The 27,945-nt window shown below is 39.6% G+C and overlaps 2 protein-coding genes across 2 annotated transcripts; both read left to right on the plus strand.

Annotated features, from left to right (window-relative positions):
• Positions 1-264: 264 nt before the first annotated feature.
• Positions 265-4,248, plus strand: txndc15 (thioredoxin domain containing 15). The gene is made up of 6 exons (XM_080307272.1): positions 265-691; positions 1,360-1,676; positions 2,198-2,344; positions 2,713-2,876; positions 3,571-3,701; positions 3,867-4,248. Exons 1-6 carry the CDS (start codon positions 601-603, stop codon positions 4,061-4,063), a joined length of 1,047 nt encoding a protein of 348 aa, XP_080163398.1. The 5' UTR covers positions 265-600; the 3' UTR covers positions 4,064-4,248.
• Positions 4,249-5,140: 892 nt separating this feature from the next.
• On the plus strand, positions 5,141-21,124 carry LOC113030473 (pterin-4-alpha-carbinolamine dehydratase 2). Its single transcript, XM_026181969.2, has 4 exons — positions 5,141-5,340; positions 6,209-6,340; positions 18,951-19,031; positions 20,836-21,124. The coding sequence occupies exons 1-4, from the start codon at positions 5,242-5,244 to the stop codon at positions 20,929-20,931; spliced, it is 408 nt and encodes a 135-aa protein (XP_026037754.1). The 5' UTR covers positions 5,141-5,241; the 3' UTR covers positions 20,932-21,124.
• Positions 21,125-27,945: the final 6,821 nt, after the last annotated feature.

The following is a 27,945-nucleotide window of genomic DNA, read 5'->3' on the forward strand; positions in this document are numbered from 1 at the left end:
CCACTTTCAGAAGCGCAGTCAAGGCAGCCCCACCTTATTTTGCCTTAAGTGCTAAGTATTATGGTAAGAGAAACTCAGTCCCGAATTCAAAATAAAAGCAATGCGCTTGCGAATGTGATTTTATCAGTAACACATTTAGTCCGTTATTAATAAATAATAACGGACTAAATAATTAACCATGACATAAATATCAATACAAGTAAACTCGGTTTCCCCATCCTTTTGATACTGTGTCTTACGTCTTACGTAGTATAGACAAATAAGGCTGTGCAGTAAACTTCAGGAAGTAAAGTGAGGCTGTCTGAAACCCTGATTAATCTCAGGGTTACCCAAACTGGAAACCAGTTTTCCCCGTAAAAACTACTACTAACAGCACTAAAATGTCGGAGGAATGGTCTAAAAATATATGGGATGGATAAAAAATATATAAAATTTGGGGTAAAATAAGCATTCCGGAAGTTGCGTTTTCATGTGCATCGTTTATTTTCTTCCGCCACAGGCACGGGCGCTCGTTCCTATTAGTCCAGCAACATACCTTCACGTCTCAAAATGTCGTGACAGCGTTTCATAATCGTGTTTTGCTCTTTACATTTCAAAAACATGATGAGGATTTTAAATCATATTCAATTACGGTTTGTCTTATTTTTTTTGCTGCATCATGCGGATGTTTTCAGGTTTTCGTCTGGTCAAGGTAAGACACTGACGGCTGCAGCTAGCCTCAATGCTAATAGTACTAATATAATGTTTGTATTTAGGTTGATAATTAACAGTAACACAGGATATTATCTCTGTGTAATATTCGATTAGTCACTTTTTAGTCAACCGAAAGAATGTGAGAGACGCTGTTTATTCTAACCAGACGTCTATGAAAACATTAAGGTTACACACCAGTAACTGAATGGCTCAAATAAACCAGCATGAAGGTTTTGGAATGGCCTGGTCAAAGTCAAAACCCCCTGGCTGAATTAAAAAAAATCTGCACACACTAGATTGCAGTGCTTACTGACAAGGGTGACACAACCAGTTATTAGGTTTAAGGGACAGTTACGTTTTCACACAAGGCCAGGTAGGTTTGGATAACATTCTTTTCCTGTATAAATGAAATAAACATATAAAAACTGTTTCTTTGTATGATATTTGTTTGGTGATCCGAAACATATAAGTGTCATAAATATGCAAAAAAACCCCAATGAAATCAGGAAAGGAACAGATCCTTTTCACAGGAGTGGAAGTGACATTAGAGCAAGAAATAAGAAAAACTTCTGCAGTGATTCACTATTAAAAGTCAGATGGAATGGAAAACAATTACAAATATGTTATATGCACTGAGCTTAATTTTTTTTTCTTTTTGTCCCTTAGAATATGATGACTCACTGGAGCTCATTTTGTCAGAGGACACTTTGTCTGACTTGGAGAACAGCCCAAAGTTTGTAGAGTCCGGAGATCTGGACTCTCTGCCGAAGAGGCAGTTCAAGACAGCTGAGATCGCAGATGCTGTGATGGGCACTGAAACTCCCATCGATCCATCTGACATCGAGTCTCTCTTCCCCAAAAATGTGAAAGACTTTCAGTCAGGCTTCTCCCCGCCCTGTGATGACAGCAGTGCCCAGTGTAGTTCACCGGCTCCAGCTGAGAATGGTGGATCACAGGAGGAAGATGCTGAATCATCACAGCAGGTTAGTAAGATGAAACTGTGAGACATAAAAAGGGACTGCTGTTAGACTGCAGCCTTAAAGGGTTACCACCTCAGTTACCACAGTGACTGACATCTAAATTGATGTATAAATTCCAAAAGAAACCCAAAATATAAAGATAATCACAAATTAGTAAATGATTTATTATTAAGGTAAAATTTGCACTTGTGAAGATTTGCAGATTTGTCTTCTAAGATGATTAAGTGAGACAATGAGATCCTTTGATTCTCAAATGTCTTCCTGGACAAATTTACTTTAAGATATTAACACTGGTTGTTATAAACCAACTGACTTAAACCGCTGTGGGATCAATAAAGTCTTCTCCTATCTTAAAAATGAATTGATAAAAAAATCAATAACAAGGTTAATTTAATTTCAGCCTCAGCTTAGTTTTTATGTTTTGACGTGTGCTTGATAATGTCTCACTGAAGATTAGCCCAAATATGTATAGTTATAAATGCAGTTTTGCAGAAACTAACTTTTCCTTGAATGTTTCCCTGCAGCTCACGCTTGACATTGTGCGTGCGGAGGTCATAACGGTTGAGGAGCACAACACCACGGAGACCGCCAAGACGTACAAAGTCAACTGTGATAGACGGAACATCACAGGAATGGAGAACTTCACTGTGCAGGTCCTCAATGCCTCACAGGTATTCACTCCATCCTCTGAGGCACATGTTTACACGCTGTGTAAAGTGTGTAAAAAGTGTGCCACCAATTTCCCAAACATTTACACCAGTTACCATATACAAGATTCATTTATCAACTTTTCTAATGCATCTATTTGTATATTTTTTGTGTGTATAAACCTTTTTGTAAATCAGTTTTGTTTTATTTCATCATAGCATGACTCACTGTTTGTATCGTGAGCATTGTTGTTTGTTGCACCTTTCATTTTTGAGTGAATTTACCAGAATTCAGGTTCTGTTTGTATCCCTCTTATAAAATTCCATGCAGGAGAATTTCCTGTTTCTCTCCTGGATAAAAAACACTAAACCCATCCCTTCTTTTCTTTCAGGATCTAATGGAGTTCCTCAATGCTAACAGCACAGAGTGCTCTGTGGTGCTGTTCTTCACCGCCTGGTGCCAGTTCTCAGCCAACCTGGCACCTCACTTCAACGCCCTTCCCCGGGTTTTTCCCAGCATGCATTTCTTGGCACTGGATGCCTCACAGCACAGCAGGTAAATGATCACCTTTGTTCTGGTTTTAACTGTGTAATCTCACTGTGAAAACCCCTCTTAGAATACTTTTTAAAGCTGTTGTCGTCTGTGGCTCACCACCCCTTAGCATCTATATAGAAGCAGAATATAGCTCATGTTTATTAGCAAACAGTTAATTGCATAATTAGAGTAGTTGATAAAAGTTCTTTTGTGTTGAAAATGATAAAAATACAAATGTAGAATAAAGTCTTTTTTGTGACTTTGGTTTTATAATCACATTTGAGGCAAAGTAAGTAAATTAAAGACCAGAATTTTGAAAAGCTGAAAATCATTTTGTTGCAACAAATGTTTGGACTCTATTTTGTGTAAACATCCAAGAATTGATTGATTATGTTCTCATAAAGGGTGCTTATAATAATCTGTATCCCTGTACATTATACATGACATTGTGTAAGTATAATGTACACAGAGGGTTGGTGTGACAGAGGAGAATACTTGGTACAGGATTAGATGGAGGCAGATGATCCACTGTTGTTACCTTTAAAGGAAACAGCTGAAATAAGAAAAATCGACTAACTGCAGACTCAAAAATTGTTTTGAATGCATCTATCATGTATATTCAAAAGATTTTTCTGTAGGTTATTTTGTTGACCAGTGAATATTTAAATCTATTGCGTGTTATTTTCTTGTAATGCATGTCTCCATCTTCCACCAGCCTCTCCACGAGGTTTGGGACTGTGGCAGTGCCCAACATCCTGCTGTTCCAAGGGGCAAAACCGATGGCTCGTTTCAACCACACTGACAGAACGCTGGATACGCTCACATCTTTTCTTGTTAACCAGACAGGTACAAATGCAGGTTATGTGTTACATTATATAGAGCTTACTGGTTTGGGCTAAAAAGGGTCAGAATTGGGTGGTTGGAAGAACATTTTGAGTCATGTAAAATGAATCTGAACGACCACTCAAATGAAACTTGCACCCATGTGTGATCCAACTCTGTGTGTTCCAGGTTTTGAAGCCGGCCCTGATAGAAATGTGACAGACGTAGACCGCCTCGGTCCCCTCCCTAGCGTTCCCGTGAGGAGCATCGACTGGCTGCTGGTCTTCTCCATCCTCTTCATCACAAGCTTCACTCTGTACGCCATCCTGCGGACTGACAGCATACGCTGGCTCATACCCGGACAAGAGCACGAGCATCAAGACTGAAACCTCACAGACTGTTCGTCAAGAATGATGTAAAGAATCGTTCGCTAAACAGTTTAGTTTATTAAAATGGCTAATGTGCTCATGTTTTAAGTGTTTGAGTGAAATAAAAACATTTGAGCTCTTGCGGTTTAGAATAAAGATTTGCATTAAAAGTAACATTTTGAGGCTGTGTGCGAGAAGACAAACTGTGCTGTCATTTTTTTTTGTGCCTTTTAGTTGATGTTCAGCTGAACCCAAGTAAGTCCAAAGTACAAAAAAACAAAATAGTTGACATGTCTGTACAAACACTGCTCCTCTCATGCAGGCACACTTTGCTCCTCTTCCTCCTCCTGGCTCTACTGTGTTTTGTTGTCTTGCAGTCCCCTGATTCAGCTGCACTGAACAAACATGTAGGCTGCAGTGAGTGAAAGAGAGGAACATCCTGTGGAGATATTTTACAGCTGTAAATGAAAACATTGCAAACAGTGATGTGTGTAGGAAGGAAATTCTCTGTTGTGGCAGCAAAAGAAAAGAGGACAGGCGCAGACCCCCTGGCACAGGTCAGAGGTCACTGGCAGAGTCCTTCCAAAGGATCAAAGAATATTCCGTTAGCTTATACAGTGGTGAAAATGACGTTTCAATCATGGCATATGTCAGATGTTCAGTAGTAGTGTTAATTAATTGAAGAGAAATTTGTCATCATAGTTGTTACTTTAGCAGACTGATACCTATAGGGTGTATTAAGACATTCTATATTTATATATTTAACCTAATGAAACGTGTTCAGTAAGTAATTTTATTTAAGTGAAAAAACACCTCAAACATAAAATATCTGGCTATAGCAACTCTTTTGGGTTATTTTTTATTTATATAAGCACACAACAGAAATTGCATCGAAATCCAGTTTGAAAAACACAGACGAGCGAAAAGTGACTTTTGTCATGTTAGATAATTAGCAGTGGAAAGCAAAAAATCACATCATTTACTTGTCCTTAAAAAGCATTCACAAATCCATGGCTCTCGGCTATATTTGCAGTATCATACCACTGCTTCTCAATAGAAAATCAGACTCCATTGGAAAAATGCGTGATTTTAATCAGGCACTACGTTAAACAGCTATGGCAAAGTATGAGAGGGCAGTAGAGGAAGAGCAGAGGGGGCATTGGTAGGGAGAGAGGACAGCTGACAGTTTACTGATAATGTTTAGGTTAATGTTTAGCCTGAGGACAGGCAGCCTTCTACACCTACCGAGCAGCTTGAGGGCGCCTCCGTTCTGCAGCAACAACTCATCTAAAATGGTGAGTAATGTAGTGACAGGCTTTAGCATTAGCATTAAATAACAGAAGAAACAAACTCCACGTGAGGAAAGTCTGTTTTTGAACACAGCTAAGTGTGTGGGTGCACTCCCACGTGACAAGCCAAGCACCGTTCCGACGTGTAGCCTCCAAAGTATCCAGCTCGCGTCGTTCTATCACGTGAGAAACCGTACGCTGAACTCTACCAGGAAAAATGTAAATACAAACTTTAAGGCGTCCATTTACGTTAAGGCGCAAACGATTAAAGTGTGTAACAGTTTTATGAATTGCTCTTATGCTGTTCTTTAATTCGGCGTTAGTAGTTTTTTAGATTTCTCAGTTAATTTGATCCCTTTGCTTTTTACGTTGGCATTTGGCTCATGTGCAATAGAAATGTGAGCGGGGCGAGGTTGGTATTCATATTATTGCGAAGTTGAGATTAACTGTATATTAAAAGTTAACCATCACATTTATTTATTATTTTAGCCTGTGAAATGCCTGCATTTTGTACGCTTTGTTAGGGCTTGGTTGAGACTTTTAGAGTAGGGCGGGGCTTGAGTGGAGTCCCGTCCAAATCCGTTATTTAAACCAATCAAGTTAGGTCCCTTATGCAGGTTACACCCAGGTAAGCCTGACCTGTTGTCCTGGAAAGGACGGCGTTAACGTTCATTTTTGGGTCTAGACCGCCACCTTTTGGACGCAGCGTGAATAGCAGTCAGAGAACTCCTAATACTAGACTAAGCATGTGTGTAAAGGTTGAATCAGCACTTTTCATTATAGTGCAAGAAATTTTTTTTTTTTTACAAAAAACGTGATTTGTCCTTTATAATTCCAGGGCTAAAGAGTTTAACCGTAATATGATTTTGTCCAGTCATCAGACTCACACTGGCTCTCCCCTGAAGACCGGGAGCAGCTATTGGTCGAGCTCAGGGCCACAGGCTGGATGGAGGTGGAGGACCGTGATGCCATCTTCAAAGAGCTTCACTTTAAAACCTTTAATCAGGTGTGTGTATTTATGTTAATATAGTAATTAGCTTTGTTGAAGTCTTAGATCTAATTAGGGATCTATGACTTAGAATTTTATTTTTTTTATATTGCTGTTATTTTTTCATCACTTCCTTTGATTTGAGTTTAGACCTAATTTAGATTATGTTTATGTAAGGCTAGCCATTCATGATCAGGTGCAGTTAGGTGTATCTAACGTCTTCTCCCCTTTCCCTGTCATGCATGTGTGCACTTTTTTCAAAATATGCATAGGTCCTATTCTTGATTTACCACGTATAGTTGAGTTGTGGCGGACTAGTCCACAAATTGCAGGGATGGCGATTCTATCACTGTCTTCTTCTGTCCACATTCCCTTGAGCAAAACCCTGAAACTGTAATCTCTCTGCCACGATTAGTATGCAGTTATGCGTGCAAAAGATTGAACGACAGGCAAAAATAAGCAGCTAATTCGACATCTAGGCACCATTGCATATGGTGATTGAAACTGAAGTGTCTGTTGTCATTAAATCAAGCGCAGGATGTAAGATGCTAAAGGTGTAATAAAAGAAAAGTGCCTCAAAATAACAGTTTTATATAAGTGCTGGGATCACAATATCAGACCACAACAGCCATGCCTGCACAGCTGGATGGTGTGTAAATGGTGTTTCTTTGAATTTGACATAAAGGGGGGGAAAAAAGAAACATGCACATCTATTTCTGTCTTAGTGGTCTTTTTTTATTCCAGGTGGCCAGTAGAGTCTGGGATGAAGCAGTCATTTTTCCAGTTTCTGTAGCCTTGAAAATCTGTTCACCTATAGGAGGGTTGTTGCACGCTGCCAGATGCATGCCCAAAGTGTTGATCGGAAACTCATAATTTCAGCTGTGATTCTGGTAGCATACTGAGCATAAAATTGTGATATTGAAATCAGTAGTCAGACATGTCTCCACAGGTTATAACTGTGTCAAGTTTCAGCATTTTTTCTGAAGTACTTATGAATGACCTAAGACACCAAATGTGCAGGATAATAACATCTAGGGCTTGGTATTGTTTAAAAACAATACTGTGATTAGCGTTCTTCGTGTCAGTGTCATCGTGTCATCAATGAACTATTATTTGGTTGTTATGCAATATCTCTGACTTGGTTTACGTGAGACTGAATTATAGAAATTTTGTGGTTCAAGAAAAGACATGAAGTTGCAGGAAAAAGTTAGTGATTTAAATAATATTACGTCCCCGGCCTGGGGTAACCTGGATGTAACATGAGGTGCAGCTACCCACACCAACCACACCGAAGAAAAGGCCAGAAACAAACAAAAGACAAATCTCCAACTTAAACTCATAACCAATAAACAAGACAAAAATGGTTCAACAAAAAAGTTTTCTTACTCCTGCTACTGCTGCAGTGCTCAATATATATACAGTGTAATAGTCAAAATTATCTATTTACAAATCTATTTATGAACAAACTGGTTTGTAGCTGCAATAATACAAAGCACACTGCTCAGTCCAGTCTACTCACTAACAGACATTGAGATCAGATTCCTCATACTTAGCAAGTATATTTTAAAAAAAAATGTATTTAAATTAAAACACTTTTCCCTGCAATTACATTGTGGTTTCGCGCCATATACTCTGCTTTTTCGTTTTCTCAACAAAAACTACAATTTTAAATAGAAGCAGTGCCCGTGTTCTTATAATTCCACCAAACTTGCCAAACTTCTCAGTCCATCTGTGTTTAATATTTACTGAAAAAGGGAAGCTGAAGAAAACCTTGCCTTAAAAACTGTTATGATTCCCATTGGGGAATATTATTCAAAGAATAACTAAAACAGACCATGAATCCATACAAGCCCTGAATGCCAGATTGTTACTTTAGTCTAGAGACACTTTGAGGCAGTGCTCAGGACGTTCAGTGACACCAGGATAGTTTAATTGCACATGTTGCAGAGGTCTGTTCTTTATATAATTTGTGCCACTATCCATAAAAACCAGCATCCATCCTTTGAATATTTATCACGAAGTGTTTAAATTTTAAGTGCTTCTAAAGACACACAAGGACACAGTGCAAGGATACTTTGGGATGCTAATCAGAGTCAACAGTAAAGTATGGTAATATTTGAGTAGGGCGAATATGCCGGGCGGCGGTGTAATCCTTTATTTATCCAGATAAAAGTATCATTAAGATACCCAACCATGAGGGCATCTGAAGTTACACCAAATACAATGCATAACAATATAATGCATAAAGAAACAAATACACCTAGTATTCCATACAGACAAGTGAACCTGATCATGTGAACCATGTGCAATAACAGGATGGCGGTTAGCACTGTTGCCTCACAGTAAGAAGGTCTGGGTTCAAATCCAGCTTGGTCTCTTACTGTTTGCATTTCGCATTCTCTCCTCATGTCTGTCTGCATGGGTTGTCTCTGGGAAATTCCTGCTTCCTCCCACAGTCCAAAGACATGCATGGGGTTAGGTCAACTGGTGTTTCTAACTAAAATGACTCTAGGTGTATAAGTGGGCATGACAGCCTGAGACGCTGAATTGGATAAGTGGAAGAAAATGGATGGATGGAAAAATATGCAGGTACTGTATGAGGTACTTAGATGAAATGGACAGGTGCACATTGGTGGTACAGTTTAGCTCTGAATTTTCAGGATTGCACTGAAAGTAAGTGTTTCATTTAAAATGAATTATGGCAATTTATCAGAAGGTTATTTATAATATTTATATAGTTATTTATAATATTGGTGACTGTGTCTACTGTAACACAGTTCCTGAGAGCTGCCTGGCAGCTGAAACTAGTTCTCTTGCTTCCTGGGGTAAAACAAACATTAAATATTCTTTTCAAAAGTTTTTTGGCACGTCTTGTAAGCAGCTGCTCCGTTCGCTCACTCTGTGCGGGGCGAAGTAAACTGCAGCATCTCAAGGCCACTTAGCGGACTTCCTCTAATCCCATCGTTAGTTGTTTTAGTCCCTAAAATAGTCTGTTTTTACACTTCCCCATGTTTGAAGTCGGAGGGTGAGCGCTGACCTCCCCCATCTACTCCTCCTGGCTCTAAAGCCTCTCCTCTTACCCCGACACGTCAGGCTGCATTACTCTGAGACTCGCCAGGAGGCCAGTTGGCAGCAATTAGGGTTTTGATCAGAATGATTTCTTTCACAAACAATCAAATTGGTTAAAATGTTTCATCTGGTTCACAAACCACTAACAACCCCATCATTCCTTCTGCTGTGCATCGCTTTCTCTCTTCTTTTTCTCTTCTTCTTTTTCTCTTCTTTTTTTTTTTTTTTTAAATTCTTACTTGTTGCCACCCTCCTTTCCCCTGTCTCTGCCTTTCAGTCTTTGTCTGTCTCTCATTCCCATTCTGTGCCCCATGTTATTGGGGGAATGAGCTCATGTTGTTCCAATTTTACATGCTGGCAGCTCGCTCTGTCTGTCTGTCTCTCTATCCTTCTTTTTCACCCTCTTTTATTCTCTCCAGACACCACTCAAACTCTCTGATGCATTTTCACAAACTCTCCAGCTCGTTTTTCATGGCTGCTCTTAAAGGGCTTTTACCGAAGGGGAATGGAGATGAGGAGCGACATGCTGGCTGATTTCCATTCGCCACTTATCTCCAAGTGATGGGCTTGAGGAAATCAGATCCCCAAGAGTTTATAATGAGAATAACAAATCCCCTTCCTGTGTATCAAAACACTTCCTCTCCTGATCTCTAGGGGGCGGTAGAGCCATACTCATGCATTGAAGTGAGTACAGCAAGTTGAGCGAATTCATGAGATGCTCAAGAGCTGGAAATGAATTTAAAGGAAACATGGCAGCTGGGATTGCTTCTTTGAGTTTATTTTTCTTTGATTACAGCAAGTGGAAAGTGTTATGATGCCTTTATAAATGGCTCAGGAGTTTAGCTGCGGCGTGTGGGTATACAGTGTGATGTTTGTGGCATTAGTCGGAGGAGTAACTGTGAGTTATTTTTCCTGTCAAGTCCAGTCTGTTTAATGTGCTTTGAGAGGTGAAATCCTCTTTCTGGAGTCGCTTTGGTCAGTGGGAGTTATTGCAATCACATATAGACGTACGTGTGTGTGTGTGTGTGTTTAATACTGTAAATCTGGGCTGGAATTGAACATGTTCTAAGTTGTGGTCGCTGATATTGTTTACACATCAAGCTTTATGTTATGTATGTTTACAGATTACCATCTGCTATACATTTCGGTGGATGAAGTGGAAACTTTCATGCGACACAAGTGAAACGGGTAGCTTTCGGGTGCAGCTTGTATAAGAGAGGGTGAGCTGTGCATGCTCAACTGTTGTGTTGTGTTAGCTGAGGTTGACATCGATGGCATTCCTCCTTCTCCCACAAATATTCAGTCAAGCAGCCCTGGGAAAAAAAAATCACTCAAAAGCTACATTTAGGATAGAGGGGAAAAATGGCCGGTTATTATCTTCAGTCTTTCTTGTAAAGTAAACAAGGGCAGTCTTAACCTAAGGAGGGAAATTTTTAATGGTTAAATATCTGCATCCATAGCATGCTCCACTGTTTTTATTAGAGGGATTAAAAAGCAAATGGGTATGAGCACCAGTGAAGAGGTTATTAAATTTATCAGTGATAGTATTGTTGGCAATTAATGTTATTTTTGGACAATTTTCAATCGTTTTGAAGTTTTCATTCATAAATTATTTTAAAAATAAAAGTATTTATTTTTCATTTATTTAAACAGGTAATCCCATCAGAGATTGAATGTCTCATTTACAAGAGAGACCTGTTTCAGACGAGCATAATAAAATTACAACAGTTAAATAGAAACAGTAAAATAGTAAAATATTGCTCAATGTTTACGCATCTGGTTCATTTCTGTTTTCCACACAAAACATTGCCTTGAATGTTCATTTTAATTGTGCAACATGTTTGTTTGTAATTGTGCAATCATTGATGATTCGGGTCAATTTATTTTATTTATATGGCTCCAAATCATCATCATCATCTTTATTTATAAAGCACTTTAAAACAACCACAGCCGACACAAAGTGCTGTACATTTGAACTAAATAATAAAAATACATAATAAATAAAAAAATAAAAACCAAATGAAAGAAAAAGTAAAACCATTAATTAGTTTTTCTTGTAATTGAATAAATAATTAAGTCACAACAATAGTATTATTAAAACATTTCAATTCAAAGACCTACGATGATATTATTAGATGAAACGAAAACATATAGCAAATATACACATTAAGATAAAGCATTTAAAAGTATTTCCTATCATGTGCTGTATTAAAATATATATGGATTCTGACAGTTTTAGTTAATAGTAAAAGTTAGTAGTAAAATTTATTTAATTGCTGTATGTTTAACTATTTTAAAGGGATTACATATTTACATTATTCACTCACTGCTATCTTGTTCTTATAGACCCCCCCCCCCCCTCCCCCCCATATTGGGATATAATACAAACATATTTCACTGGCTAGCTTAAAGTATAAACACTGCATCCACTCCTGCGTCCATCGGTTGCTGATAGTACGCTTATTTTTTCACATTTCACTTCAGCCTAGAAATGAAAAAGTAATCCTATCTTGAACACATAACATTAGTGGAACTGTAAATGTAAAAGTATAATTTTACTCAAATGCATCAGTAATTACCTGGATTTCATCTCATACATTATTTTTAAAATAATTTTGAAAGGCTGAAAAGACTCCCCTCCTACTCTTGTAACTCTTTTCCTCGGAAACGACTTCAAGCTGCTGTGGAAAATATTTTAAAATTAATTTATTGTTATTTTGAAAAATAGTCACTTCAAATAAAAAAATAAATAAAATAAATTCCGAACATTTTAGTTTTATTTGTGTGAATTTTTTTTTAAGTGTCTGCCATACACAAACAACCTCCCAAGGTTGCCGCAAACAATAACTACATCACAAGCTCTGGGAAAAAACTTCTGGACTTAACTTCCAATTTCGAGTCTGAGGTAGCGACTCTGATTTTTACTGAAGAGTGCAATACTGTGTTCAGACAGCTGCCTCTGCTCCTGCTCTGCTCTTGGAGGCTGATCCCCCCCTCCCCCATCCCTTTTTTATATTCAGTCAGAGGCTCCCTCTCCTCCAAATCTCCTTCAAGCCTCTGCCTCTCGTTATGGGACTTGGTCTACTTGTGTTGAATAAGTTGTCCTACAACTAAAACTGAGCCCCTGGGTAAACCAAACTCCCAAAGCCATCCTCCTCCAGCTTCACACACACACGCACATGTTTTCGCATACAGGTTAGACTGATGAATTCATTTGCTCATGCTCCATACCAAACAAGCAGGGCCTCTTCTCCCAGGCAAATAGTTGAGCAATCAGATTGGACAGTCTGTTGGGTTGATTTGTCAATTTCCCAGTCAGTCAATATCAATCAGTGAATTTATTTCTTTTTGAAATGAACGTTAATTCCTTTCGTCATGTGTGCTGTATTTATGTAGCACTTTGAGTCTTACTGACCACTTTACACTGCAAGCCACACCCATTCATACAGCCCTTAATGTTTTTATAACCTCAGCGTCTTCCTGTTACAGATAATATATTGTGGGCAGTTATGACGCTTTGGTGTCTTGCCCAAGGACATTTAAACTGGCGGATCGGTTGGACAGCGAATCAAATCACTGACCTGCCAGTCGACCTTCTAGACCTTCCAGATACCAAAAGATAATCAGTTTCCACTTCAGTCGTTACATCCAAGAAGCTGGAACTAGTGAATGGTTGGTTTCCTTGATACATGACTTTGGTGATCTATTATTTCAGCCACCTTTAAGTGGACTCGGGAGTATCCCACATTTCTTGACTATTGTTTGGACGCGATGATTCAGGGATTTGCCACCCTTCAAAGAGTTTAGGCAGTGTTTTACATTCCACCGGATGGGGAGAAAAAAGGAAAGCTAACAAGAAAATGTTATAATTTGTTCAAATGTTTAGAGGTATGCACACAGATTTGCATATACAACTCCTACACTTGTCCTCAGACGAGCAAGAAGCCAATTAATCGGCTCAGCGGTGTTCAGTTCCCACCTTCAATCTCCAAAGTGAAACTTTCCCTGGGAACCAGAGGCATCCTGCGTTCATCCCATCCTGTGAGAATAGCTGGAGGGAAGCCACAAGGTGTGGCACCCAAGCGGAGGTGGTTAGATAATCTGGCTATCAGACCTTGGGTAAAGTAAGATGGCCCTGACGTCTGCCGTCTGTTGACAAGCCCAATGCCTTTTTGAGCCCTCGCTACTAACCCCCGCAGTTAATGAGGGGTTTGCATAAGTTGGCCTTAACACCATACCTGAGCGTTACGTGACACTCGTTACAAAAAGGAGCTGAGTTGTGTGTGAAGAGTTGTAACACATGATATTAGTCACTAAATGAGCGTCAACACTGGCAGAGAGTCAAACTGAAACCCTGCTCTGCTTTTCTCAACTTTAAGAATCTTAATTTGAGAAGATTAATACCGCTGATGTTACACTTGCCCAGCAGAGCTCTCTCTCTCTCTCTCTGACTACATGAAAGAACTTCACAGCTGGCAGCTTTGCTTCATAATTACTTGATATTTTGCTTTAAGTTACATGTCAACTCAGCGGGCAGCCCACGTCTGGCCAGCTGGAAGCTCGTGAAGAGCTGTTTGGGGAAAGAAGAGAAATGAGGTGTGGTCATCATCATTATCATCACCACCACAACCACCGCCATCGAAATCACAGCTTTCTTCGCTTGCAGAGGAGCGAAGGTTTTCCAGGGGGCTAACGCTGACGCGGGTGATGATGGGGCTAGCGAAGTAATCATCGGGTAGTCACGGCGGTGTGTAATGGAGGAGAGCGGCTCGTCTTCCTGTGCGTGCGTGTCGGCGAATACTCGCGCATATGCCGAGGAGGCTTGTGTGTGTACATTTGTGCATGCACCAGTGTGAAAGTGTGTGTCTGTCAGAGGCTAGTAAGGGTGGGCACAATCTGCATGCACTTAGTCCTGGCAAAGCAGTGCAGGCGTTTCTAAGCCCTTGGACCGCGGGGTGGTGGAAAGCCGATCTGTAAATAACAGACACATGTGTTTGAAACTGAGTCCTGTATTCCAGCCCAGAGCCGCAATGAGAGGGAGAACACCACTCCGCTCCGACGTCAAATTGTCTCATCCAGTGTTGTATGACAATCATGCTGTAATAGCACCAAAATGGCTCCTCAAAAGAGTGTGTGTGTGTGTGTGGAGGGGAGAGGGGCATAGTGGCGGTCTGCTGTCGGGTGTTTCTGATTATTTGAGATGGGGGCCTGCATAATGTCACGTCAAATTATGTGACTCTGACAGCTACAGCTTGTTGGGCCAGTTGGAGAGAACTGCTGGCTGGCTGGCTGAGAGGATGGATAGCCGACTAGCTGGCTGACCTGTTGGCTCGAGAAGTGTGGCCCGTACAATACAAATGGGATAAACAAAGCACTTTGAGAGGCCAAGCCCTTGACCTCTGCTGACACGAGACCTCATCTGGGAGTTGAGGATTGGTTTTAATTTCTGTTTGGCCCAAGTGGAGGGTGTTGAGATGACCTACAGATGACGGACAGGCACAGCACTGTCACTTTGCCTGTATTGTTTCCTCATGCTCTGTTTACTGCCCCCAAGGGAGCACTGTCTGTTGAGAAAAGGCTGATGTAGGGCAGGATTTATTTTCTGGATTCACTATTTCAGGTTATTTTGACATTCAACTCCAATTCATTTGTAGCGAGAGATTACTGCTTTTATTTAATTTTTTTTCTTGTTTCTCTCCATTTTTGTTTCTTTTATCAGGCTTCATGATACTTAACAGTCATCTTATGTTTCCCATTCACTCCAAATGCTCTTTGGTTCATTTGCACATCACTGACAGCTGAATGGGGACAGGAAATGTCTTGGAAAGTGTGACAATACTTATGATAAAAGCAGTGCAGCTTCCATGTTATACAGCACTTTTCAAGCTTGGGTTATCAATATAAACTAGTCCGGTTTAGTGCAGTTTCAGTTGAATGAATTAGGGGTAAACAAAATGGATGGATGGTTAGATAATTCAAAATACATTGTTCTTGATCATTGGCAAACGTCATGATACTGTTTAGCTGTTGCAGGATTAAAGTTATGAAATCTGCATTTACATTTGATGATTAAAATCCTTGAATTTACTAAACAAGAAAAAATAAATACTTGCAGAGGGATTCATTCCTATTGTTTATAATCATTTTAGGCTGTTGGAAACAATGCTAACATGACAAACCTTTCTTTTTAAGAAGTTGCTTAATTGCATGTTCACCAGTGAAACCATTTGTCATGCTTTTAATTTTTGTTAGCTTGTCACATTTTTACACATTTGCAAATAAATTGATCGTTTCTATGTATTTTATGTAAGTCTTCAGTGAAAATAAGACTGCTAATATTTGTGGTTAGCAATAACTTTAGCATAGGATTGATGAAGCGCAGGCGGCGAGCATGATCAGTAAACGCACACCTACATGTCGTAGCTGTCTGCCGCCAAATGGGGACGGTGTCAAAGATATGTGGAACAGCTGGAAATGTAAGCTACTCGTGTTTGTGTTTGTCCTGCTGTTGATCCTTTAGCTTAGCCCCTGCTATAGAGAAGACGGAAGTCACACAAAGAACTCGTTGTTTTATTTTTTCTCTTCTCGGTGAACTCTGTTCTGAGTAGTGTCCTGTTGGACACTGCGGTGTTGTGTAGTTTTAGTGAAAAGCTGCCTGAAGGCACTAGAGGACATTGTAGTTTTATGTACAAGTTGTGGCAGTGCACAGGGAGAAGAGGAAGAAAGATGAGCTGAAGCTTCTCCAGCTTGTATTTTTTTGCTTTTATTTAAAAGCGTAGGATGCTATACATGCATGCTTGTCTCTTTACGGTACCAGCATGGTACTGGGCTGGTAGCCTATAGGTGCTCCAAAAAGCTTTACAGATCCATGTGTATATGTTTGTAGCTGTGTACTGTCATTTGGCCTGTTGTTGTTCATGTTTGTGCTGTTGTTGGGCTTTTAGCTTAGCACCTACTGCAGAGAAGACAGAAGTCATTTTAGACAACAAAACTTCTTTTTATTGGAGTGAAATTGAGTGTTAAAAAAGTTCATTGCCCATGCCAGTCATTGATTCTGCTTCTCAGGTGTGTGTGTGTGTGTGTGTGTGTGTGTGTGTGTGTGTGTGTGTGTGTATTGAATTATTTTGGTGTTTCTGTTGAAGCTAGCTTTTTCGCCAACTAAGACAGCATTGTTGAGTTTTTAGAGTGTACATCAGTGTGTTCTTTCAGCCTTGCTATTGAATGTATGCATAGCAAAGTGCTATGCTAATGGACACAAACATTCATGAGCACAGTTTTAAAAGCTGTGTAGACTGAATTTCTGTCATCTTTCTCTCTTTGAAACAAAAAGGTACTCAAGCTGAAAAACCCACTTGTGTACAGTATAAGCTAGTTCCTACCATAAAGGATTTACGTAGCCACTGTAATGTACATATTGTTACTATACACTGTGTTTCCATCAGTTTTCTAATGCCACACATTTCCACTCTTGAATGAGAGTGTCAGCTAACACTAGCAAATTTGGTTACCATTCTTAAGTTGTATTTTTGTAAGTAACAAATTGAAATCTGCCAGTTATTGTGAAGTAGCTAAATAGCAAAATACCAGAACTTCATTTAGCAAAACTCAAGTAGAAACCATTTTTTGTCAAATAAATGCATTAAAACTGCTTTATGAGGTCCCTACAACACAAATGCAGTGGAGCAGACCAAAGGTGAGGTGTGACAGCAGTTGTCTGTGTTAAAGTGGCCACACCCCCAAATCTAGTTTCCAGATAGATGAGTTAGAGAAACTGTCTATAGAGCCCTAAACACTTTCTATACTAGGCTGTGAATGTCTACTCTTAAATTCTGCTGTAAAATTGGGCACTTTAACATTGGATTGTATGGGGATCAATTCACTTTTGGAGCAAGCCTCTAGTGGACACCAGAGGAACTGCAGTATTTGGCACTTTGCATGGTCTCAGCCAACATCTTGTGTAGTGGAAACCCTAATACCAATGATGGTGTCAAAAAAGAAGGAAAAAAATGTTAGCCTGAAGAATGAGTTATAAACATTCATAGACCATGTTTAATCAGTCGGAAGTATCTTAAAATACCACGAGATGACTTTTTTGTTCTATAACAAGGGACAGATTAGGAAGGGAGTTTCTGAAAAAGCACAGTGTTTTGAACTGGGACATTGTACAGGAACCAAAAGTGTTAACACAGAATCCTTTTACCTGTCACTTAATGTTCCTCAGTGGTATATTAACCTGAAGTCAGCCCTTAGAGGGAGAAGACATGTTTGGACAACACCTGACATGACAGGCTGCTTAGCAATCTCCATTAAAGCCAATGAAAACTGAGAAAAAGCAGACCGCCCGGCTCTCTAAATTGGTGCCAGTGAGGTCAAGTTGCAGGAATATGTCAATTACTTAAATTGATCGGGAGACGGTTTCCTTGATAACCAATTTGATCAAGCTCCTGATCGTGTTACATGCATAGCACTACACGTGAATTGAGCAGGCTGTCTCAGAAATTGGTTACAACACACTAAAAAGGCTAAACGCAATTTCCTCTTTGAGGCTAATTCTGTTTCGTCATGTCAGGTGGTGGATGGGGCCACAGCCATAGCATGTAAACAATGGCATTTCAGTTGATTTAATTAGGCAGAGAGGAAGCATTTAGGGGCTTAATTGAGATTGCAGTGGGAAATTGCTCTGAAATAGGTCTACCTGATTCTTTTTTTCTTCTTTTTTTCCCCTCTCCTCACAGAGAGCATGACGAGGGATTTCACTCTCCTCTTTGTAGATAATTAGAATAACCGTAATCACTCCCTGGATGGCCTGTGATTGGAGCGAGTCACATGCCAAACTTATGAAGAGTGTGTATGTTTCTCGGTGTGTGCATGCATGCTCTAAAGTCCTTTTGTGGTTGTGGAAATTGAACACATGCATCCAAGAGGACCTTCTATATTCAGAAATCCATCTTGTACTTCTCCCCGCCTCAGATGGCAGTATTGCACTTTATTAAGCTTTGGATTGACATTATTTTATTTATATAGTATTAAACTTTTTTATTCTGTCCTAACATGGTTCTCTATTAACATTGTGTTTTAATTGTTGTACCACATTTTGTGACCTTTATGTCAGTGAATGTGCTATATAAATAAACGTTACTTACTTTATTTATTATTTATGAAACTTCACATTTAACTTATTTCAAATTTGATGACAGAGCCCTTTAAACAGGCCCGCTATATTTTCTAATCAATAGTTCTGTTGAAGTGTTACAATTTTGCAAGATTACTTACAGAATGATTTGTTTTCACTAATTATGTGTATACTGTTAACATTTATTTATTTTAATTTAGATTTTGACCATTAAAAATGCAGGAGTCCTTTTCTGTTTGTTATTCTGATGACTTTGCTTTTAGCAGAATTTGTACATCTGAACATTTGATCATCTTTTTGTATTTTTTCCATTTATTTATTTATAAAAAATTTAATGCAGTGTATTAATCACTTTGTGCTTAAAAACATGCATTTTGAAGCATGCTCGCAATAAATTCAGCCATCATTTTATTTTCCCCCTAACAGGCGTTTGGCTTCATGTCACGGGTGGCTCTGCAGGCAGAGAAGATGAACCATCACCCAGAATGGTTCAATGTTTATAATAAGGTAACAGGGACTGGAGATTCATTTACAGTGCTGTGTTTATTTACTGTCAATTAGAGTAAGTGCATCTTGCAAAATCAATAGTGGTTTGTTTGATTTGTTGCCATATTTACAGTTTTGTGGTTTGTTAATAACAAATTAGACACACTGCAACTGATCTTGTATAAAGCCTGATTTATTTATTTATTTATTTATTTATTTATGTCAAACGGTTATCACTGGCCCATAGCCAGGCTTTCACACACTCCTTATGCAAAAAGAAAAAGGAAGAGAAAATCAGGTTCACACTTTACTCCCATAGTTTTTTTTTTGTTTGTTTTGTTTTGTTTTTTTTGTGAAAAGCTCTGCAAATATGTCTGCCTTCCTTCACAGCCCCAGCACTAACACAGGCTCTCTCACTTTCCCTGCCTCACAAATAAAGTAGTGGTTGATATGACAAACCCAGTCCCTGAAAATCTCTCAGCATTAGGCTGTAGCCACTGAGTTACTGTGTGGCGGACCGGGCCGCTCTGGGAGGAATGCTGCTCCTAATCCACTCTTTATTAAAGTCTCTGTACAATGGTGCAACAGGTCTCTGGGCCCCCACAGCACTTTCCACCAGACACTTACACATAAATCCCACACCGACTGAGGTACAGCCTCGACAAAACAGAAGCTGTATGCTGAGCTGCTGCTAATATTCTCTAAAATTCACTCTAAACCTTCTGTTCTGTTTTGGTGGTTGTCAGTTTTAAGGGTATTTACAAAAAATGTTTTTGGAAGCCGGGGGGGTCAAACTGCTGCAGGAAAGGAGTAGTTATCACAGTTTATGTCAAATAAAACTATAATGTGTATCACAATATGTACAAAGTTTCACATTTTGTAAAGTATGATTAGAGAGTGGTTTTTAGGAGAGTATTGTTTGACAGCAGCAGGAAGTCTCAGCGCCTGTGGGCAGTTTGCTTGAGTTTGTCATCACAGAAATGTCACACAGAGACCAAAAACCAAAACCTGTATTCACTGGCTGCAAGTGGCAAACCACAGCACAGCTGGGAGCACTGCACGCTGTAGTTACACCTACCAATACACAGGAAGGTCACATTATATTTCCACCAGAATGTGCAAGAGCTGTCACAGAACTAGGTGATAGTTTTAATATTTTTTTCCAAGGTTGCACAACACTGGATGCGACACATAATGCACTGAAAGCTGTGTCTAGATGGCCACACATATGCTATCTGATTTGTACCTTGTACTCTTGAATACAGACTGGAAATCAAAGGTGGACATAATTACTCTAACATTCCCCCCTTTAGACTGTGACCAGCATTTTGACTTGAGCCTAATAGCTTATACAACTGGAGCCAGACGCGCCCATATTTGGAAAACGGGGTGATTCTAATTAGATTAGTATATTTTTACAGGTAAAACCATGGTATTTAATTTGACAAAACTGTATATTGGTTCAGTTAACCACAGAGCAAGCCATATTATTTGTCCCATAACTGATGACTCCAAAAGGCGCCACCAAAACAAACAGTTGCGAGAGCTCCTGTTTAGTCACTCGAATGAATAAAGGCAAAGCCTGGTGATGCAGATAGGCGCCGGCACCTACCTGTCAAAGTGACCACAGTCCTAATAACGCAAAACCTTGAGCTATACCACAATTTAAAAGAATGGAAGGTTTTCTGAAATGACAAAGAATGTAATTTTATTGGATTTTTTTTTTTTTGCAACTATTAAACTCTTAAAAGTTGTTTTTAGGAAAATATTTTGATCATGTTGTCATTGCCTTGTGATTGACACTAACATGTATATGTCTTCACAGGTCCAAATTACACTGTCTACACATGATTGTGGAGGGCTGTCAAAACGGGACATCAAAATGGCCAAATTTATTGACAAAATTTCACTTTCCATGTAGTGTTTTTTTTTTTTTGTCTTTAGTCTGCAATCTGTCACAGCCTTTGTAGATACACTGATTTTAGTTTCAACTCTTTAAAAAGACGACTGCACTACAGAGTTAAATGTATTTAGTCTTTCACATGTGCATATCCTGCTTCTGATTTTTGTCCCAAATAAAATCTGTCAAAATAAAATAAACATTTTACACTGTTTACAAATGTTCTTGTTTCATCTCTAATTGTTTTAAAATGATGCAGTGTATCTTGAATTAACACTGTATGAAAGCTCTTTGGTTTAGATTTCCCCAAAAGTCAGAGACTGGAAAGGTATCACGGAGTGATTTTCTCATATGGAATTAAAATGGATCGTGATTGGTCAGCAGTACTCTGTCAAGTTCTCACCAGTGAGCTTTTACATGCGAGTCCATCAGATCACATGCTCTCCTTTTGTCACTTGATCGTGGAAGGGGTCAAAGTCAGTAGGAAGGGAATTAATTTGATTTGCGATTTTGTAAAGGCTGAACTAAATTCAGTGCCTTCTACCTCTCATGTGTTTGGTTGTAGTTTTTTGGGGAAAATCCAAGTTTATAAACATAAATATGCATAAATAAAGCATAAATATGCTTCCTTGGTCTTTCCTGATCATAGTGAGTTTAAAAAATGCTGTAAATTCTCATTTTATCGCCAAACTAAATTCAGAGTCGGCTCAAACAGATTTGCTACCTTTTTAAATGAGGAACCTGACAACACTTCAAGTACAAGTCAGTGTCTGCTAGTTAAGCATAGAAAGTAAAATTGGGCAGCATGAACTGTCTGAATGTTACAAAATTCATCCAACAGTGACTCGTTTAACATGTTCCATCCCATTTCTTTAATTTCTACAAAATGGGTGAGATGTTGGAGTTTGACACATCCTCAGGACAGTGAAAACATTGGAGGTCTCCTGCCCTGCTCACATTTTCATTTTCTATTACTTAAATCTGATCACAATCAGTCATATGTGCAATACCTAAAAAACTAAATCTTGATCACAGTTCTGGATTGAGGGATTCATGCTATGGGAAACAAAGGAAACACTGAATGAATGGAATAATCAGAGACAGGGCAGGTTCTGTAATATCAATTTTCTCATTTAATCGTATTTCTAAATGTCAAATAGTTTATTTATTGCATCAACTTGAATGCAGCTGGATTTTCAATCATCGCTGACCATGTGGTATGTGATTGTAATAAGCCAAACAGAAGCTAATTGCAGTTGTACTGATGCTTGGACTGGATTTTAAGTAACTATCAGTAATTGTTCTAGTTAAAGAGTAAGGTTAAAATGTGGGGTGATGGACTGGGTGTGCTTCTTCTCACAATTAGTGGTAATTAATTACATGCTGACAAGCCTGGGTGACTATATTAGCCATTAGAAAGGCTTTTAGCGCAAAGCATCAGGTAATGACTTTGATGAGGTTTTTCTGGTCACAAACGAGTGACATAAAAAAACCCAAAGCAAAATATGAATTGTCTGTCAGAACAGCTTCAGTGTACTTTGACACTGACTCTACATGTCTCGAAACCTAAGCTGGAGGGACTCTCCTATGTTATTCTTTCATTTGGTATTTAAATGACGGAGGAGAGCGCTAACTTGTCAGCCTAAAATCTCCCAGAAGTCAATTGGATTGGAATTTAGTGACTGGGAAGCCCATACCATATAATTCATATAATTTTAATACTCATCAAGCTATCCATAATCCCTTTGTCCTGTTTGAATGGAACCTTCTCATGTTGGAAGAGTCCATTCCCATCAGGATCAGAAAATTCACCCCCTAAACCCCGCCAGCAAAATGACCCCCATAACATATAACATAGCTCTGTACTGTGTAATGCTTTTTTCAGATGGCATTGCTGGATCGCGGGATGCTGCTGCTAAATTCAGTTTTCTCATTGCTGCTAGGCCTCCACTTACAGGGTAACTTGAATATACATATTGTATAATTTGTCAAATTTTCACATTGTATTGCCAAGGCCATCTAAGCCCACACACGCTGGTGAGGTTAAAGCACATGCTGAAAGTCAGATATATATATATATCATATTACAAAGATGATTTGTGAGCACTAAAGTAGCCCCAGTTTATTCATCTGAACGGGGAAGTTCTCACCAAAATAAGACGACGGTTGCATCTGTTGTGTGTTACATTGTACAACACTGACCCAGGCAGCCACCCTTCAAACTGCTTTTTGTGCAGGAGGACAACTTTGAGGCTGGAAACAATAGCAGTGAATTCAAGTGTTTTCAGTGTTGCTAATAGAGACCACATTGCCTCTGTTTGCACTCTAACGTGTGTGTCATCTGTATTGTCTCAAGGTGAATGCACTAGCTCCTTTTTAACAAATTTCTGTGGAGGTGTGCATTGTTCTGTGGTTAGAAAACTGAGGTTGAAAACAATAATAGAAGACAGAGGATTAAAAAGCAAAGCTCTTTTTCTCCCTCAGAATTATATTTTTCTATTTTTAAATAACCCAACAGAGGAGGGATCTTCCTCCCCTGTTGGATTTATGCCTCCTTGCAACTCCTGCCTCTGCTCCACTAACTCGCTGGCTCTTTCTGCACTGACTGCAGAGACCAACCTGCAATCAATACTCCAGAAAAGTGCTGAGAAGACAGCAAACAAGCTGACCACATACTGTGAAATCAGTAACTGTGGTTTAATTAAGAGTTTCCAACTGTAACCCAATCACAAAAACAGTTAATTAAAAACTTAATAACCCTTTATGGACCATGTCTTGGAGCCTCGTGTCTCAGAACTTGATCTAGCAAATGCTTCTTGCTTTTCCATGATAAATCTCTTAACTGGTTAAAAATCCACTCATTCATTCATTTCTCTTTATCCCCCTTTGGATTAATCAGTATATTTTATCACTTCAACACTCTATTTTGTCTGAGGAGAAGGAGGAGGGCCACTTTCTAAGTGACCGGACGGACCTTGCTACAAGGCCAAGCTGGACCAGGCCAGGCCAGATGTGGCTCCTTCAGATAATTGACCTCAGCTGATGGCCAGAAGCAGCAGCAGCAGCAGCAGACAACCGAGGCAGACCTCCCATTAGTGAAGTCCCTGGATTCTGGCTCCTTAATCCATTTCACCTACTAATTCTGTGCTGCCAGCAGTCCTGCCAGAGGAAGACAGACAGACAAACAGGAGAGGGAACGAGGAAGAAAAGAGAAGCAGAGAAAGCGGGGAGGGCAGTTAATGGGAGATTGCAGAGGTGGAGGGGAGTAAATGACAAACAGAGAGAGCGGGTAGAAAGGGACAGAGTCGAGAATGGATGAGTAGGACGGGCAGGTGGGGCAGGCCTATGTTTTGTGAAGACCTTGAAATGGAAAAATAATAATTCTCCCTTGCATAAATGTCTCCTGCCCCTGAGAGGAGAAGAGAGACATGGAGTTGGGGGGGAGGGGTGGGGCAGCAAGTGAGAAAAGAAACCACAAGCAGGAGGGAGGCTTTCTGGGATTTTTCCAAGTAGCTGCAGTGCGTGATAGCGGCCCATATTTTTCCTCTCGTGTGTGAACTGCATTTTCACTCCCTGGCCGTGGAGGGGTGGTTTGAGGCGAGGGGGACTGGTAGTGGCAATCGGATCCCGACAAAAAAAGATAAAGAGGTCATTGAAAGTCAGTCTTGACTTAAGTCTGCTTTTGGAGCCTCCAGGGGGAGTGAACAGGCCAGCGTTCAGCATGTGGGCTTGTCTGTAGTGGGACTCATTGCAGACACAGTGTGATAGTAATCACAGTGTGCGCTCAATGCCAAAAACAACCAGCAGCCTAACATTTGCACACACATTTGTATGGCAGTTGTTTTTTGATCAAATGCACCCCCGGTTGTACATTTCCCATGTGGTGCAGCAGTAACTACTGAACAACCACTGGCTGTTCTTATCTGTACAAATTATCTGTACAAATAAACTTGCCTTGTGTGAACAGAAACATATTGCTGTCTATTTTACTGATAAATGGCAGTTTCACGCTGTCTTCTTCGATTTAAAAGACAAACCGTCTGTAAAAAGGAAAATCCTTTTTACAGACTGCAGAAATGGATATCATGCCGATTCCAGAGAGACGAAAAGGATCAGCAACAGAAGGTCCTAAATAAACTCACATCTGTTACCAGTGTCACTGTACTGTTAAAGCTTCTACAAAAATGTAACTTTGTATGAACCAATACAAACACATTTTTTGAAGCCTTGTCACAATGCCACATTGTATGGAAAATAGGAGAGATCTATCATTTTTAGCATATAAACATTTCAGTAACTCCTCATCATTCCCTCTATAGTACATACCTTTTATAATTGGTGTTAGCATAGCTGGAAATCCAGGTACATAATGGACTCTGTTGATGAAAGAGTGCTCTGTACTGACGTGAAACAAACTTTTCTCTCTAGAAAGCCAAACAAGTTTAACTTTCCTCATAACTGATGCTGTGCTTGGAGAACGGATCTTCCTGTGACTCTGTAAGGAAATCACCTCTCAGTGACATCAACAAGACCCCAGAGTAGAAAAAAATGTTAGAAACTGAGAGTTTGGAGTGAGCTAAACCTGAGCGGGCTGGCTCATTTGTCATTATGTGTAACTTTGGCTCATAAAAAACAAATAAAAAGTGCATTTTAAGTAGTGACTTGCTACTTCTCCATGAAATTATCATCAAAACCCAACAAAGAGAAAGCAGCAGTTTTGCTCATTTTCTTCCATTTTGATCCATCTCTCTCAGTGTAACTTTGCACACACTGCTTTGATGGAGGTATATAGGTCAAGAAGTCAGATAACTGGTGGTCTTTTAAAATAAATAATGTTGATATCTTTCATATAATGTGCTTCATTCTTTGCTCAGCCACCCACAGCTTTCTTTGACTAGGCTGTGAAGTCCTAGCAGCTCGACTCAGCACAGTCACTAATCCCAAAATGACAGTCATGTGTCAGTTTTGTTAGAATTATTGCGGTACAGAGACAGAGTCCTGGAGGTAATAACATAATTTTCTCAGGACACATATAATTATAGTAATTCATGCTGTTGTACTTGGGCTTGCAACCATATTCTCGTATTGGCCAAATGCTCTTTTTGATTGTGTGAGCCAATATTTTGTAATAAATCTTCAGCTCCATAAATCAAAGTGTAATTTGCAGCGCAGCTTGAATTTGGGCTTGTTATATCACTTAATATTACAAGCAGCATGTTGACTTTGGCTTGATTAAAATAAACTCATTAATTAAGATAACGTATTGGGCTTTGAGTGTATCCTGAATATACATCGAGCTCTTCAGGTGCTGGTTACGTCGTTAACGTGGGAAACACAAGGAAATACTCGTGTGCTGGTGTCTGAGTCAAGAAGTTTTGTTGCCACCTCAGTGAGCCTCTACATATACCATCAACTTTTCCATACTTTTTCAGCCAGCATGTCCACATAGCAGCTTTTTAAAAAAAGTGTTTTCTTTAACCATGACTTTAGTCTCGAAATATTCAACATAAGAAAGTTCTCTCCAAAATATATACCTTGGGTCACATTAAAAAAAAGCAACATTTCTCTGCTGCTTTCAAGCTTTCCTACTCTGGTTGTGAATTTCAGCCACAGTCGGTTTAGTGAAGTAGATACACTTCATTAAGTACAACTAGTTCAGGTTCAGCTGCTTGCTAATGCAAATATCTAATCAGCCAATCACATGGCAGCAAATCCATTCATTTAAGAATGTAGACATGGCCAACATGACCTGCAGAAGTTCAAACTGAGCATCAGATTGGGGAATAAAAGGTTGATTCTAGTTGTTTAGCTGTTGATATATTGAGTTTTTCCTGCACAACCATCTCTAAGGTTTAGAGAGAATGATCTGCAATCTGCAGACTTGGTTAGAAACTATTTGTTTTTAGAACTAAAGAAGCCTCTTGCATGAGAGGGAAACAGCTTCACAAACCTAAAGAAGTCCAGTTGCTTTCTTTTTTCAAGCTGCAAAAGACTGTACAAAAGAGTGACACTTCCCGAGCCAAATGTGTTATAGATGTCAGAGGTCAGGGGAGAATGACCAGTTAGCTTCAAGTTAAAAGGAAATAAACAGTAACAAAATAACTGCTTGCTACAGCCAAGTTATCCTGAACAGCATCTCTGAATATGAAGCATGTTAAACCTTGAAGCAGATGAGCAACAGCAGCAGAGGACCACCCCAATTGGCCCTCATGTTAGCTTAGAATGCAAAACTAAGGCTACAGTTTGTACTGGCTCACCAAAATGAGATAATACAAGATAAGAGAATCTGGATCAGCATATGACGTAAACAACACGAAAGCATAACTCCATCTTGCCATGCATCAACAGTTCAGGCTGCTGGTGGTGTAATGGTGTGGAGGATATTTTCTTGGCAAACTCTGACACCTTAGTACCAACTGAGCAGTGTTTAAACCCCACATGATACCTGAGTATTGTTGTCTCTGAATCTGCAGCATCTGTATGATATCATGTCAATATAAACCAAAATCTCTGAGGAGTGTTTCCAGCACCTTGTTGGCATTAAAATTAAAGAAAAACCAAATGGGGTCCAACCTAATACTAGTATGCCTTACATAATGAATAGGCTGGCGAGTGTAAGTTCCAACTAAAGATTTAAATCACTTGATACAGTTGAAAAAGTCTAACAACTGTCTGAAGGTGATATGCACTGAATGTCTTTCAGCACCTGAATGTATATCACTGTAATAAACCCACAGCAGACCTGGGTGCACCTTCATGCTTTGCAGCATCTCACACACTTTATTCTTACAATATTCACACGGCAGCTGGCTACACTCAACTCAGTCAGCTGCAGCTCCGCAGCGCACAGCCCGACTCACATCAACAACAAAACTCCAGGACCCAGTACCATATTTAAGTAGGCAGGGCATGATTGCGGATGCCGTGCAGGTGCGTCCGTCTTCCATGCACGGCATCCGCAAGCCACACACCACCACAATAACCTAGCTCTCTTCTTGGTGAAATGTATTCCTTCGCTTTTTGTGACCCTTTGTA

This window comes from Astatotilapia calliptera, chromosome 10, assembly GCF_964374335.1.
Source record: "Astatotilapia calliptera chromosome 10, fAstCal68.1, whole genome shotgun sequence".
NCBI lineage: Eukaryota > Metazoa > Chordata > Actinopteri > Cichliformes > Cichlidae > Astatotilapia > Astatotilapia calliptera.

Bases quoted from the DNA above. Each gene is read 5' to 3' on its own strand.
- LOC113030473 (XM_026181969.2), top strand. From the start codon at position 5,242: ATGTTTAGGTTAATGTTTAGCCTGAGGACAGGCAGCCTTCTACACCTA. The intron at 5,341-6,208 runs GTGAGTAATGTA...GATTTTGTCCAG, and splicing joins GCAACAACTCATCTAAAATG to TCATCAGACTCACACTGGCT. The intron at 19,032-20,835 runs GTAACAGGGACT...ATGTCTTCACAG, and splicing joins GGTTCAATGTTTATAATAAG to GTCCAAATTACACTGTCTAC.
- txndc15 (XM_080307272.1), top strand. From the start codon at position 601: ATGATGAGGATTTTAAATCATATTCAATTACGGTTTGTCTTATTTTTT. The intron at 692-1,359 runs GTAAGACACTGA...TTTGTCCCTTAG, and splicing joins CAGGTTTTCGTCTGGTCAAG to AATATGATGACTCACTGGAG. The intron at 2,877-3,570 runs GTAAATGATCAC...ATCTTCCACCAG, and splicing joins GATGCCTCACAGCACAGCAG to CCTCTCCACGAGGTTTGGGA.